The sequence below is a fragment of the Aythya fuligula genome, unplaced genomic scaffold (genome assembly GCF_009819795.1).
Source record: "Aythya fuligula isolate bAytFul2 unplaced genomic scaffold, bAytFul2.pri scaffold_31_arrow_ctg1_1, whole genome shotgun sequence".
NCBI classification, from domain to species: domain Eukaryota; kingdom Metazoa; phylum Chordata; class Aves; order Anseriformes; family Anatidae; genus Aythya; species Aythya fuligula.
Window position 1 is genome coordinate 116,376 of NW_022473979.1, and position 15,685 is coordinate 132,060.

The 15,685-nt window shown below is 58.3% G+C and overlaps 1 protein-coding gene across 1 annotated transcript; it reads left to right on the forward strand.

Moving 5' to 3' along the window:
• Positions 1-12,775: 12,775 nt before the first annotated feature.
• On the forward strand, positions 12,776-15,681 carry B9D2 (B9 domain containing 2; the record flags this gene model as incomplete). Its single annotated transcript, XM_032207125.1, has 4 exons — positions 12,776-12,815; positions 13,677-13,767; positions 13,878-14,003; positions 15,515-15,681. Coding segments are annotated over exons 2-4 (381 nt in total), but the record flags the coding sequence as incomplete, so codon positions are not given.
• Between the last annotated feature and the right edge of the window lie 4 nt (positions 15,682-15,685).

Consider the following 15,685-nt stretch of genomic DNA (forward strand, 5'->3'; position numbering starts at 1 on the left):
CCTTGTCCTGTCGCTGCAGCCCATGATGAAGATTCCCCCCCCAGCTTTCCTGGAGGCCCCTTTGGGCACGGGGAGGCCGCAGCGACGTCCCCCCGCAGCCTTCTCCAGGCTCCACAAGCCCAGCTCCCTCAGCCTCTCTTCCCAGCGGAGCTGCTGCAGCCTCTGGGCATCCCCGCGGCCTCCCCACGTCCTTCTGGGGCTGGGACCCTTCCTCTCCTCACCCCTGCATTCAGCCCCTCTCTGCAGCACTCTTTGCTTTCCTCCTTTCCAGGTAAGGCATGGAAACTGTGCAGAGACTGGGCCGTGGAATTCATCAGGGCGTATGTCAGAGGCACAGAAAAGGTAATGGCAGCCGCCTGCATCGCAGCTGTGCTCCTGGCGCTGCCCTCCAGGGGTCCCACACAGCCCCAGACCCCTCAAGGCTTTGGTCCTGCTGGCCGTGGGTGTCCCCCTAATGCTCTGTTGGTGTCTTTGTGGCTGCCAGGACGACGAGGAGCAGAAGATGCTGTTCCTCAGCAAAATCTGCGATCTGTGCTTAACTGTCACAGAGAAGGGTGTGCCGATGAACTTGCATGGCTTCTGCTGCAAACATAAGCTGGTGGAGAACATCATGGTGAGAGGATGCGCAGCGGGTTGGGGAAGGGGACAGGCCCCCCGGCACCAGCCCCCTGGGAGGCGAGGGCTGGGGCAGCGCTGGCTCTGCTGCTGCTGGGTGCCGGCGGCTCCAAGGTCTCATCCTGCTTGTGCTCTGCAGGCGCTGCTGGAAAAGGAGCCCGTGGACAGCTTGCGCACAGAATTCTGGCAGAAGGCCATGGAGACTGTCACCGTCCTCAGGTGCGTGCCCAGCCCCTGGTTGGGCCAGCACAGCCCCAGGGCAATGTCCTGGTGGCCCTGAAGCTGGCAGGGAGGCTGCCCATCCCTCCCAGGGATGCCTGGCCAAGGGAGGTCCGTGTCCTCCTTCATAAGCCTCGAGGCACTGCGTCCAACAGGCTCCTCTCTCTCTCTCCTTCAGCAACACCGTACCAACAGCACTGCATGACAAAAAGGAGAGTCTCCTGAACGTGTGCTGCAAGAGCATCTTCTTTCTGCCTCCTGAGCTGGATGTGCCAGAGGCAGAAAGAGCGCTCTACGCTGAGGTATGTGCTGGGTGAGGTACCGGCACCCCCAGTCCTGCTGAGCTGCTGCCTTGCTTCCCCGTGCTGACACAACCAGAGACCAGTGCAGGGCCGGGGCCCAGATTTGCTTTCCCAGCCTCACCCCTTCCCCTTCCCGGGCATGATCCCGTGCTGCAGGAGGTCTGCACGCAGCGGCTTTTTAGCCCCAAAGCCACCCCTGAACTCCAGAGGGGCTCAGAGCCAGCTCCTGGGGGTGAGAAGGGCCACAGAAATAATTTGATGATCTTCTGTCCTCCCTGCAGACTATGAATGCCTTGGACCTCATGCTGGCGGCCTTCGTACGCAACTGTCCCAACACCAGTGTCAGCATAGAGTTGCAGAGTATCTTCGAGGTTTGGCATTTGCAAAGAATTTCCAAAGAATCCTCTCAGGTCACATTTGCAGACCACTGTCAACCCAGCAACTTCTCTCCTCGCAGGCGCTGCTGGACTTTGCCCACTCCAAAAACCCAGCTGTGCGTAAGAGAGCTGTGAGGAGGATTGAGCGGCTGGCTGATTTCATCGACAGGTATTTTGTGACCAAGGTAAGGCACAAGGAACCCTCCACCCTTTCCTGCATCCCAGAGCATCCTGCCACTCAGGGGTGCCTGCGAGGCAAACCTGGATGCACGTGAGTGCCTCAGCACTGTGAAGCGAGGGTCTTCGTCCCCCCTTTGCCCCTGCTCTTCCCTCCCCAGGCCCTGCTATCTCAGGGGCTGGCTCTGCCTCCACTAAGCCCTTTGTCTCTCCTCCCTTCCTCACCCAGAACCCAGATGACTATGAACAATACAAGCGCGGCCACAATGACTACAGAGATCTCCACATCCCCATCCTGGGACAGCTGCTGGGCCACCTCTTAATTTTCAGCAATAGCAATGATTTCTCCAAATGCGCAAGCTTGGATGCTCTTTTTTACTTCTACAAAATCGTCAAAAAAGTAAGAGGTAAGAAGGTGTGGTGGGCAGCGTCCGTCTGCACGCAGACATCTGCTGGTTTGTCTGCCTGTTCTCCCCGAGTATTGTGAAGGATTGTTCTTGTGCTTGGTGGAGGCTGCCCACGGAATTCTGCCAGGTTCCCTGACCTCCTCTGCTCCTCACAGCAGCTTCCCGCAGCATTCTGGCTATCGTTTTCCGCAGAAGCTGGACGCTCACCTGCCGTCCAGGAGCAGTTCTCTGCTGCTGTCCTTCCCAACCCTCCCCAGATCACCTACCACGCTGTTTTGTGGTCTCCCCCAGTCTAAGCCATCAATCGATGAGCACTTCCCAAACCGCATCTTCCCCGAGGAGTGAACAGCAGAGCCAGCCGTGCATCACCAGGGATGGTGACGCCCTCCAGAATTCTCCCTGACTGTTTGCTCCCTGCCGTCTTAAAGGCAGGTGTCAGGGGGCTTCCTGCACATCCTGACCCCGAGCAGAAGGGGGTCTGTGACACGCTGCTACCCCCGCGGCACCCAGCGCCATTGCTTCTCCTCCTTCTGCATCATCCCTGAGGTCCCTCTTGCTCCCAGCACTCCTCACCTTGTGCTTTACATCCCTGCCCATCACCCTCCTCGCCATGAGCCTCCCTCCTCAGCCATTCCTAGTGAAAGTGCTTTTCACCTTTTGGCAAGCTTGTTGGCAAAGATGCTCTTCCCTACTGACTCTTCGCTGTTTCCCACTGTTTAGAAAGCTCACTGACAAAGGAAATGAAAAATTATGTGCGCCGCCGCATTATATTGAATGATCCAGAATTTCCATTTTCTCTACCATCACGTCCCTCTGAAATTGCCAAGGTAATGAGCTCTGGCCTTGCTGGGGATCTTGTCTGCAGCATCAGCAGGCATCTGGTGTGAGCAGAGGGGTCCAGAACCGGTGGGGCTGGCACGGCCTCACTCGCCCTGGTGAGAGGGTTCCTCTTGTCCCCAGGCTGGGGCTATGCGAAGGCTGCTCCCCTGTGTCCCGGCAGCAGCTCCAGCCCTCCTGGCCACCAGCAAGCCCTGGTTACCTGCAGGGCCAGCACTCTGGCCCCATATGCCCCATCCTCACCCCTTCCCCCAGGGGCCCTCTCTCCGGAGCTGCCCTTGCTGCTCAGCTAAGCAGCACCCTTGGGACACTCAGTGAGGCATGTCTTCGCTCCTCCTTCTTCCCACAGGCGTTTGGAGCATACCTCTTCTCTGATGAGAGGCTGGACATCATTCTCACAGCCCTTGAAGCTTTACAAGACTCCAGCATCCATGACAAGGAGGGGGCCTGCATCGTGCTGGACGGAGCCTTGGAGGACCCTGACTACTGGCTGACAGATGTAAGTGGCCTGTGGCCATGGCCCTGCCCTTGAGCTCTTCCAGGCGTTGTTCCTCTCTCCTTCCCTGCCTCCCTCCCTGCCTCCCTTGCACATCGGGGTCTCCTGGGCTCCAGAAGCCACCTGAAGCCAGCAGAGAGCAATGGAAGGGGCCAAAGGTTGAGTGGCAGCTGTGGAAATGGCTGCAGTCTGCTGGCAACACCATTCCCACTTTGTCCCCCAAGGTGCCAAAGATCATGGAGTGCATCAGGAAAAACCTGGGCAGCATCCACACGGCATCGGCGCGGCAGCACCTGGACTCCCTGCTTCTCAAGCTGACCAACTTGATGTCCGAGGAAGTAGTCAAGAACCTGCTGCAGTTCTCTCCGCCATGTGACAGGTCCTGGCCTTGACATCCTTGAGGGCTTGTTCCGTGTCGGGAGATGCACCTGGAGACTCTCTGCTTGCCAGAGCCGTGGCAAAGAGCAGGACATCCCCAGGGAGCACAGCCCTCCTTCCCACCAATGTGTTCCAGCCCCACTGGGCCAGCCAGGGCTGCAGCAGCCCAGCTAACCAAGGCAGCCCAGTGTCCCCCTGCCCCCAGGGAACACCAGCTCAGCCCCCTCCTGCTTGCCCAGGCTGGGCCCTCAGTGCTCCCCAAGTCACAGGGGCTGCAGGACAGCCTGGCTCCTCTGGGGCTGGCCCAGTTTGTGGCCCTGCGGCTGAGGCAGCCTCACTGACAGAGTATTCTGGGCTTGCAGCACTGACCTGAGCACGTGGGAGGTGATCCTGGCCATGCCGCAGACCTTGAAGAGAGTTTTAAACGCCATGATTGAAGACTTGCCACTGTGCAACTGGTGCACCAAAGTCACCGAAGACACCTGCATCCGTCGCTTGGCTGTGAGTTCCCAGATGAAACCCTGCTCCCAGCAGGGCTACGTGTGCCCCTTCAGGCACACAGGCACAGCCCTGTGCCCATCTACCCCCAAACTGCCAGCTCCCGCAGGACGTACGGACGCATGGTCCCTGGGGCCGGCAAGCCCCCGTAGCTCCCCGCGCCTGGTGCCTCTTTGGTGCCAGCTGGCGCTGCCCCATCCCTGCCCAAAGGTGGGAGAAGAAGAGGCTGCAGGGAGCCCTGCAGGCCCTGCCAGGCTCTCACTGCTCTTTCTTGCAGATGCTGGCCCAGAATCACATTTCTGAGGAGGAGTTTGGTAACCCAGTGCACCTCCAGAGCTACCTGAAGCACCCAAGCCCAGCGATGCGCTTGATGGTTCTGAAAGGGCTCTGCACCGTGTCAGAGAGCCCTGAGAAGGTGAGCGGGCCATCGTCAAGCAAAGCCATGGTGGCAGCCTGGGGCTTTGCTCTTCTGCCCTCCCGTCCCTCCCCGCTGCCAGGAAGCAAGGCAGGAGGCTGGTGCTCAGGAACCAGAGCCCTTTGCCCAGGGTGGTCTCTCACTGCCTCACGGAAGGGAAATGGTGTCTTTCCTACAGGCAAGAAAACTTCAGGTCGTGCTGCCAGACATCGCGGAGGCCCTGCAGGACCCCAACACAGACGTCATGCTCAAGGCCCTGCGTGTGCTGAGAAACATGATGGCTCATGTGGAGAGGGGGAAGGCCAGTGGCCCGGCTCTGCAGCTGGCTGAGAAGCTCCTGCCACTCTTTGACCACGTAAGTGTGCTGCGGGAGCCCGAGCCCGCAGCTGGGCCCCCTGTAACGAGGGCTGCCCTTCAGCCCGGCCCTGTGGGCAGCACTCAGGCAGGGCCTTCCCAGTCTCCTCGTCAGCCCAGGCGCTGGGGAGCTCTGCTTGGGCATGGCTGGTGCTGCTGGTGGCGAAAGTGGGGTGGCTGGCGGGCAGCCTGCGATGGCAACCGATTGCGTTGCCCTTCACGGGCACCAGGCCTTGCAGCTGCCCCGAGCAGCTCCTCTGGGAAGGATCCAGCGCTGAAGCATCTCACAGTTCTGTGAGCTCCCTTCACATGAGCCACGCTAATGCTGAAATTCCTCCTGTCCTCCTCCCTGCCAGGAGTCCAGCCAGGTGCGGGAGCACTCCATCTGCCTCTTCCAAGCCGTGACGGAGGCTGTGCTGCGGCAAAGAGAGAAGGAAATGAAGAGGAGCGTGCACAGGAGCCTTCTCCCACTCTACTTTCACACGAGAGACCAGAGTGAGAGTGTAGCAAAGGTACAGATCTCAGAGCTGAGCAGGGGACAGAGGGTCTCCTTCCCAAGGCTGTGGTGCTACCTCCCAACCTCTGCTGCTCCGCAGGCCTCTGGGGAAGCTCTCGCCGTGGCTGCAGAGTTTCTGCGACGCAAAGAGCTCAAGCGCTTGGCCCAGACAGAACAGACGTGGAGGATCGGGGAGTGCTTGGTAAGGACCCAACTTGGTTTGCCCCAGCTGGGCAAACGTGCCCGGCCAGAGCCCGCTGCCTGCAGCCGCATCCTCGCTCCCTTCCTGCCAGCACAGAGCCCCAGGGGGCTCTTCTGCAGGCCCCTCTGCCCTCCCTGCCCCCAGGATGCTGGAGGAGACCCTGGAGAGGCTGCGCAAGCCCCGTGACCTTGCGTTCTCTCTCTCTCCAGCTGCAGCAGGACAGAGGCAGAGTAGAAGAATACCTGCAGCAGAGCCAGCCCTACCTGCAGGACACGCAGACCCTTTTGCGACTTGAGGCCGTCAGATTCATTGGTGAGCCCAGCCCCTGGGTCCCTCTTGGGGCAGCCTTTGGCAGCCCCAGGCACTGCCCTGGCAGTGAGGCACAGCCCTGTTGCCCCCAGAGTCCCCCGACTGGGCCCTTGCTCCAGGGTGCAGGAGGGGGCACAGCCTGGCTGGCCAGGCCAGGGGCTGCGCTGCTGGGAGCGTGCTGGGGAGCGGGGCTCTGATGGGATCTCTGTGTCTAGGTCTTGCTGCGCGCTACTGCAAGGACCAGAGCGAGGAGAAGCTGAATGAAATCCTCAGCGGTGAGTGAGGGCAGTGGGGGGTGTGCTAGGGCTGGGGGGACAGCGGCAGAGGCCCCCGTGCCTTGCCCTGCTCCAGGGAAATGCTGAGGAGGGCGGAGGAGCAATGCAGGCATAGGAACGAGGGAGAGGAGACGGGGTGGCCTGTGGTGTCAGGGAATGGCCTCCCAGCCTGGAGCTGGGCAGTGCCGCTGAAGGGGTTGAGTGTCCCTGAGGAAGAGTCAGGGGAAAGGGCAGTAAGGCTGACAGAAGGTGGGAGCCTGTTGTAGAGCACGCAACCAGGACGAAGTGGAGATGAAACTGCCTCTTCCTGGCCTGGGGAAGAGTCGAGTGGGGCTGGCATGGTCTGCAGGGGATGCCTGGGGATCTCTGCAAGGAGTGGGTTTTCATCTCTGCTCTTCTTTCTTTTGCAGCCCTCCAGCCTTCAGACAGCGACCCGGAACCCATGGTCCGTTCCCTGGCCATTCAAACCACCCTGATCCTGACGTCAAGGCATAACGCAACGTCAGGACGGAGATTTCCACTGCTGTGGTGCTGCTAGCCCCGCAGCAGTCCTCAAAAGAGCAATATATATTTTAATAGAACTAGGCTGTTGTCTCATTATTCCAGCAGCTCCTTCAAAGTGACTCGGTGCCATGACGCTGAGCTAACTCGGAGGCCACCAAGGACGTCTTTTCCCTGGGTCCGGTGACTACTGCATGGCGCCTACTCAACCAATGAAAGAGTCACAGAACCCTTGCGCTTGGAAAAGGGCCTTCAGCTCAAGGCCAAGCGTCAGCTAACACTACCAGGCCCACCACAAAACCACGGCGCTTAGCGCCAAGTCCACGCATTTCTTTAATAGCTCCAGGCCTGGGGACTCCAGCAGTGCCCTGGGCAGCCGGTTCCACCCTTTCCATGAAGAAATTCTTCCTGACATCCCATCTAAATGTCCCCTGGCACAACTCGAGGCCGTTTCCTCGTGTCCAGGTCTCAGGCTGCAGGGTGTGCGCGTGTGTTCTGTCAGGATCTGAGGGCAGTGGTGAGTCCACCTGTGGTAGGTGCGCCCAGGTAGAAGAACTGCTCAGCCTCCTGGCAGAGCTTCGGGAGGAGGTGGGCAGGCTGAGGAGCACCAGGGAGTCGGAGAAGGTTGAACTGTACTCTGCCAGCCCTGGGACAGATGCGTCAGGCAGACACAGCAGAGGAAATGGAGGATCCCCTACCCTCTGTCCGTCAGGCAGAAGGAGTGGATCTCAGTGACGAAGGGATGGAAGTTGAGATCTGCTCGGGGCAGCAGGCGAACCCCTCCTTGCCTACCTCACCTTCCTTTCAGGTGCCCTGAAACAACAGACTCTGGAACTAATGGACACACAAACGATGATGTGCATGAAGGTCCATCCAGGTTGGAGGGGTTTTCTAGGGCAAGTCAGCCTTCCCCAGTATCACGACCACCTCCATCAAGAAAAAGAGAAGGGTTACTGTCATAAGCGACTCCCTCCTGAGCAGAACAGAGGGCCGCAATGTCAGGACGGCGATTTCGACTGCTGTGGTGCTGCTAGCCCCGCAGCAGTCCCCAAAACCCTTTTGTAAATATTACTATTTGTAAATATTTCTATAAATATTTAAATATTACCCCTTTTATAAATATTACTAAATTCAGATCGAGTTCAGACTTCATTTGTAACAAGCCTAACCTTCAGATCTCCAGGAGTAGACCCAATCTTCCAAGTTCCTGTTATGGGTCCCTTTTCAGCTGACCCATCCTGGAACCTTCAAAGAGCTTCCGAATCCCTGGAACCCTCTAAAAGCTTCCAAATCCCTGGCTGTGCCTGTATCTAGAGGTGTCTTGCAAGTGGTTAACCCACCCAGTGCCTCCCAATATTGCTTAGAGTCCCCAGCACCCTCCCAGTGCCCCCCAGTAATGCCTATGGACCTTCAGTACTCTCCCTGTGCCCCCCCAGTATTGCCCAGAGCCCCCCAGCACCCTCCCAGTGCCCCCCAGTGCTGTCTTCAGCCCCCTCAATTCTGTTCCAGTGCGCCCCAGTAATGCCTGGAGACCCCCCCAATTCCCTCCCAGTGACCCCAGTGCTGTCCTGAGTGTCCCCAGTTCCCTCCCAATGCGTCCCAGTGTTGCTTAGAGCCCGCCAGCACCCTCCCAGTGCCCCCCCCCCCCCCCCCCCAGTAATGCCTGCGGATCTTCAGCTCTCTTCCAGCGCCCCCCAGTGTCGCTCAGAGGTTCCCAGCACTCTCCCAGTGCCCTTCAGTAATGCCCAGAGACCTCCTGTAGGCATTACTGGTGGGCACTGGGAGAACACTGAGGGGCTCTAGACAGCAATGTGGGGCACTGGGATGTTATTGAGGGGCTCTGTGCAGTACTGGGGGGCACTGGGAGAGTACTGGGGGGCTCTAGCTACTTCTAGGTGGGTACTGGTGGCTCAGGGGAGCACTGGGAGGGTACTGGGTGGTCTCCAGGCAGTGCTGGGAGGCACTGGGAAGGAATTGGTATGCTCTGGGCATCACTTGGGGACACTGGGAGGGTACTGGGATGCACTAGATGCGTACTCTGGGGACTGTGGGGAGCACTGGGTGGAACTGTGAGCACACTGGGGCACGGGGGCCAGCACTGGGGGTTACTGGGAGGGTACTGGTGTGCGTCCTGGTGGAGCGGAGACTCCCGGTGCACCCAGCGCTGTTTGCTTACCTCTATTCCTTTATATTCTTTCAATAAATCCTATTTTGTTATTTAATCCTAATTTGAATCCTGAGCCATTTATAACACTGGTGACCTCTGGGCAGAACTGGGGGACACTGGGAGGGAGCAGAGGGGTCTCTAGGCATTACTGCGGGTCACTGGGAGGGTGCTTGGGGACTCTGAGCAATACTGGGGGAACTGGGAGAGAACTGGGGGCACTCAGGACAGAACTAGGGGGCACTGGGAGGGAACCGGGCATCTCCAGACATTACTGAGTGGCACTGGAACAGAATTGGGGGGGCTAAAGGCAGCACTGGGGGGCACTGGGAAGGTATTAGGGGTCTCCAGGCATTACTGGGGGCACTGGGAGGGAGCTGGGCGTCTTCAGGCATTAGCCATTCAGTCATGCAGATGCCCAAGAGTCGCGCTACTGAAGAACATCAGAACAACGAAGAAGTGGATCGAGCTTCGAAAATCGAAGTGGCTGAGGTGGACCTGGACTGGGAACGTAAGGGTGAGCTGTTTGTAGCTCGATGGGCCCATGAAACATCAGGACATCTGGGGAGGGGTGCCACTTACAGGTGGGCTCGTGATTGAGGGGTGGACCTGACCATTGAGGCCATCACACAGGTTACCCATCAGTGTGAGACCTGTGCTGCAATCGAGAAAGCCACGAAGGTAAAATCTCCCTGGAACAGGGGGAGGTGGACAGGGTTTCAATATGGTGAGGCCTGGCAAATTGACTATATCAGACCACTCCCAAAAACCCGCCAAGGCAAACGGTACATCCTCACCATGCTAGAAGCAACTACTGGGTGGCTGGAAACATACCCCATAAACCTTGCCACGGCCCGAAACACTATCTTGGGCCTGGAAAGACAAGTATTGTGGCGTCATGGTACACCAGAGAGAATTGAGTCTGACAATGGGAGTCATTTCCGAAACAATCTTGTTGCCTCCTGGGCCAAGAGGCATGGTGTTGAGTGGGTGTACCACATCCCTTATCACCCGCAAGCCTCTGGGAAGGTTGAGAGGCACCACGGACTGTTAAAGACTACGTAAAAAAAAAATGATTGTGATTAGTATTGGACTGGCAATGACATCAAGGAATATGAAAGGGAAAAAGCAGGGGGCTTTTCTGTCACCCTCGGTTAAAATTTCTTTATTGGGATGGATTTAGGACAGCTGTGCTCGGGATGGTTTAGTGGGGACTGTTAGTGTTAGGTCAGAGGTTGGACTCGATGATCTTGAGGTCTCTTCCAACCTAGAAATTCTGTGAAATTCTGTGATTCTGTCACGAGCATTAGGTGCTGGGACGTGGAAACAATGGGACACAAATCTACCAGAAGCCACTTGGCTAGTTAACAATAGGGGGTCTGACAGCCGTGCTGGTCCTGCCGAAACAAAACCCCTACACACCGTGAAAGGAGCTAAAGTTCCCGTAGTGCATATAGGAAGGTGGATGGGGAAGGCAGTGTGGGTTGCTCCTGCCTCGGGAAAAGGCAAACCCACTCGTGGGATTGTCTTCGCCCAAGGACCAGGGTATACCTGGTGGGTCATGCAAAAGAATGGGGATATCAAGTGTGTGCCTCAAGGAGATTTGACATTGAGAGAAAACTAATCTATAATCTAAGTTAGATGTTGTAGGAAGACGCTATAGGATCAACGACAGGTCAACTTTGCAAGGAGCCGGGCGGTGCAACAAGGACTTGAGCTAAGCTGGCGCTGGCGTCCAGACATCCAACTCCGCCTGCCTTGAGCGGTCACTTTGGCAGATGAAGACCTAATCATCAACAGTTCTTAGGAACATTTTCCAAGAAAGACCTATGGAATGAAAAGATACACCTGCCTATTAATCCTGCCCTGTTAAATCCTTGTCCTGTTAAAGGACAAGGAATAATGAGGAGAATGCTTGTATGCTAAAGTATGGGGATCTGAGTGGGACACAAATGTTATGGAATAAGGGGTGGAGGTTGTACTGGGTCTGGTTGGGACGTTACCTTTCCCTGCAGCAGCCCACACAGTGCCGTACTCTGCACTTGGAGCTGCAACAGCAGCGTTATCACACCGGTGTTATCACACCAGGGTTGTGTCTGCTGCTGAGCAGCAGTGGCACAGCATCGGGCCTTTCTCTAACCCTCGGTCCTCCTCCCGAACACCGGCTGCGTGCGTTGAGGCCCTGCTTCAAGGACGTGGTCAATCATGGCTCATTTGGGGGAAGTAGAGAGGAATTTCTTTCCTCTGCACTTCCACATAGCCTTCATTTATTTTATTTGTTTGTTTTCCTCCCTTCTTTTTTTTTATTTTCCCTTTCCCCCTCCCTTTTCCCCTTTCCCTTTTTATTTCCCTTTAGATAAATTGTTTAGTTCATAATAATCTTTAATTATTATAGTTATTTCCCTTTAATTAAATTATCCTTATCTCAACCCGTGAGTTGTTCTTTGCTTTACTTCTCCCCCTCCTCATCTAAAAAGAGGGGGAGTGAGAGAGCGGTTGTGGGGTTTAGCTGCCCAGCACGGTAAAACCACCACACTGGGTGGCACTGGAACAGAACTAGGGGGGCTGAAGGCAGCACTGGGTGGCACTGGGAAGGTATTAGGGGTCTCCAAGCATTACTGGGGGGCACTGGGAAGGAGCTGGGCATCTCCAGTCCTTAATGGGGGGGGCACTGGGAGGGAGCTGGACATCTCCGGTCCTTACTGGGGGGGCACTGGGAGGGAACTGGGCATCTCCAGTCCTTACCAGGTGGGCACTTCGAAATCTTGTTGGACTCTAGCACCGCTATCGGCAAGGGCCACTGTGTGGGGCGCCTCCCTTTACCGGTCACAGATCCAAAGTCCAAGAAGATCACGTCGGGGTCACCAATTTGTTACAAATGAGGTCTCAACTCAATCCCAATTTTGTAATATTTATAAAACAAATAATTCTAAAAGGTAGAAAAGCTATAAAAGGGTCAGGATTTGGAGTATCTCCGGCGGGCAGAGTCCCGGTAGAACTGGAGATGGTGTCAGCGGCACGCTGGGCGGCCACAAGGCACTGCTGCATCTGCAGGGGGTGAAAATAAAGAAATTAAGGTACGGAGGATTATATATACTCACAACGCTGCCTCTTCTGCAAGTGGGGGCTGCACGCCGCTGAGGGGGGGCACAGGGTGACAACGGGTGACAACATCGACGTCCACTACGCCACCAAGGGCCTGCAAGGTGCGTCCCCAGAGTGTCCCCAAATTGTCCCCGGAGTGTCCCCAAATTGTCCCCAGGGTGTCCCCAACCCCCCCTCCCTTTTGTCGCCCCCCCAGGCTGGCCCAAGCTGTATGTGGAGGTGTGGCACCGGCGCTCCCTGGGGCTTCGGCTCCTGCCAGATCCCCGGCACCGTGGGACACCACTCGGTGACCTGTGTCACCTGGCGGCCCCGGGGGACGTGGGGGGAGCGCCTGAGGCGATTTTGGCTGGGGGGGGGGGGCCCAAATCCTCGCCCCCGACGCCCGGAGCTCGGCCTCATCCTGCGCCGCTTCCACCGTTACTTCGTGAGGCAACGAGCCCCAAGATGGCGGCCCCCAGGGCCTGACGGCGCCAAGATGGCGGCGCCCACTGGAGGTCCCTCCCAAGATGGCCGCCAGCCAGCTGCGGCCGGCTCGACCCTCCTGGGCGGGGCTAGGTGCGCGGCGACCAATGGGAGCGGGTGTGGCGGGTACCGGCGTTTCCCTAGCAACGGGCGGGAGGGCGCTTGCGCATGCGCGTCCTGTGGCGTGAGGCGCCGGCCGTTGGGTTGGGGGCGCGGGGGGGGAGCGGTGAGGGGAACGGGGGGGGGGGCGTAAAAAGGAGGGGGCAAATGGAGTGGGAGGGGGTAATTGGGGGGTAATTAGAGGGGGTGGGGGTAATTGGGGGCTGGGAGGGGCAATTGGGGGGGTAGTTTTTGGGGGTGGGGGCAATTGGGGGGCAGTGAGGGGGGGCTGGGGGCAATTGGGGAGGTAGTTATTGGGGGTGGGGGCAATTTGAGGAGCTGGGGGGGCAACTGGAGGGGATGGAGGGGGTAATTATTCGGGGTGGGGCTCAATGGGGGTAATTATTGGGGGTGGGGGCAATTGGGGGGGCTGGAGGGGGCAATTGGGGGGCAGTGAGCGGGGCTGGGGGGGTAATTATTGGGGATGGGGCAATTGGGAGGGCTGGGGGGGCAATTATGGGACTTGAGGGGGCAATTGGGGGGTCAGTGAGGGGGGAGAAGGGGGTAAGGGGGTGTAAAAGGGGGGGGTAGGGGTGCAGTGGGGGGGCGGGGGGGCAATTTGGGGGGTCAGGGGGGCTACTGGGGGGTCAGGGGGGCAATTAGGGGGTCAGGGGGGCAATTGGGGGGGGGTCGGGGGGCAGTTGGGGGGTCAGGGGGGCAATTAGGGGGTCAGGGGGGCAATTGGGGGGGGTCGGGGGGGCAATTGGGGGGGGGCAAGAGGGTGGGGGGGGCTGCGATGGGCTTGGGGTGTGCAGCGCAAGGGGGGGGGGGAGCACCTTGGAGGGGGTGCGGAAACCCCTGGGGGGGGACATGGACCCCCCCCTCTGGGGTGAGGGGTTGCTGGGGGGGGGGGGCTGACACCGTGTGTGTGTCCCCCCCCCCCACCGTGTCCCTGTCCCCCCCCGTGTCCCCCCCCGTGTCCCCGCAGGGCATGGCGGAGCTGCACGTCATCGGGCAGCTGGTGGGGGCCAGCGGCTTCCCCCAGCGCCGCCTCTTTTGCAAGTGGGGGCTGCACGCCGGTGAGGAGGAAGGGGGGGGGGGGACACACACAGGGTGACAACGACGGGGGTGGTGACACGGAGTTGGGGGGGTGACAGTGACGCTGCCACCCCCCCCCCCCTGTGGACAGGCAGCGCCTGGAAGCTGCTGGAGGGGCTGCGCGAGGGGCAGACGCAGGTGGACGACCCCCAGGCGGGGGACGTGGCCTACTGGTGCCACCCCATCGATGTCCACTACGCCACCAAGGGCCTGCAAGGTGCGTCCCCGGTGTCCCCAAAGTGTCCCCAAAGTGTCCCCAAGGTGTCTGCAAAGTGTGCCCAAATTGTCCCCAACGTGTCCCCAAATAGCTCCCAAGGTTTCCCCAAATAGCCCCCAAATTGTCCCCAAGGTGTCTGCAAAGTGTCCCCAAATAGACCCCAAAGTGTCCCCAAATTGTCCCCAAGGTGTCCCCAAAGTGTCCCCAAAGTGTCCCCAAATAGCTCCCAAGGTGTCCCCAAATTGTCCCCAAGGTGTCCCCAAAGTGTCCCCAAGATGTCTGCAAAGTGTGCCCAAATTGACCCCAACGTGTCCCCAAATAGCTCCCAAGGTTTCCTCAAATAGCCCCCAAATTGTCCCCAAGGTGTCTGCAAAGTGTCCCCAAATAGACCCCAAGGTGTCCCTAAATTGTCCCCAAGGTGTCCCCAAATAGCCCCCAAACTGTCCCCAAGGTGTCCCGAAAGTGTCCCCAAGGTGTTTGCAAAGTGTCCCTAAATTGTCCCCAAATTGTCCCCAAAGTGTCCCCAAAGTGTCCCCAAGGTGTCCGCAAAGTGTTCCCAAATTGTCCCCAAGCTGTCCCCAGATTGTCCCCAAGTTATCCCCAAGGTGTCCCCAAAGACTCACAAAATTGTCCCCAAAGTGTCCCTAATTTGTTCCCAAAGTGTGCCCAAATTGTCCCCAAAGTTGCTCCAAAGTGTCTCCCAAATGCCCCTGGAGTGTCCCAGAGTGTCCCCAAATTGTCCCCAAGGTGTCCCCCAAATTGTTCCAAAATTGTCCTAAGATTGTCCCCAAACTGTCCCCCAGGTATCCTTAAATTGTCCCTAGATTGTCTGCAGATTGTCCCCAAAGTATCCCCAAACTGTACCCAAATTTTCCCAAAATTGTCCCCCAAATGTCCCCAAAGTGTCCCAAAAGCATTCCCAAACGCCCCCGGTGTCTCCAAAGTGCCCCCAAATGTCCCCAACCTGTCTCCAATGTGTCCCCAAATGCCCCCAGTGTCCCCAAAGTGTCCCCCAAATGTCCCCAAGGTATCCCCAAATGTCCCCAAAGTCTCCCGAAAGCATTCCCAAACCATCCCCAAATGTCCCCAAATCACCCCAAAGGTCCCCAACCTGTCCTCAAATGTCCCCAAGGTGTCCCCAAATGTCCCCAAGGTGTCCCCCAGATGTCCCCAAATGTCCCCAAATCGCCCCCAAATGCCCCCAGCGTCTCCAAAGTGCCCCCTAATGCCTGCAAATCCCCCCCAACCTCTCCCCAAATCGCCTCCTCATGTCCCCAACCTGTCCCCAAATGTCCCCAAATGTCCCCAAAGCCCCCCCAAATGTCCCCAAACCGCCCCCAAATTCCCCCAGCGTCTCCAAAGTGCCTCCTAATGCCCGCAAATCCCCCCCAACCTCTCCCCAAATCGCCTCCTCATGTCCCCAACCTGTCCCCAAATGCCCCAAAATGCCCCCAAATGTCCCCAAAGCCCCCCCAAATGTCCCCAACCCCCTTTTTGCCCCCCCCCCCCAGGCTGGCCCAAGCTGCACCTTGAGGTGTGGCACCAGGACTCCCTGGGGCGCAGCGAGCTGCTGGGCTACGGCTTCTGCCACGTCCCCAGCACCCCGGGGTGCCACGCGCTGACCTGCGTCACCTGGCGGCCCCGGGGGACGTGGGGGGAGCGCCTGAGGCGATTTTGGCTGG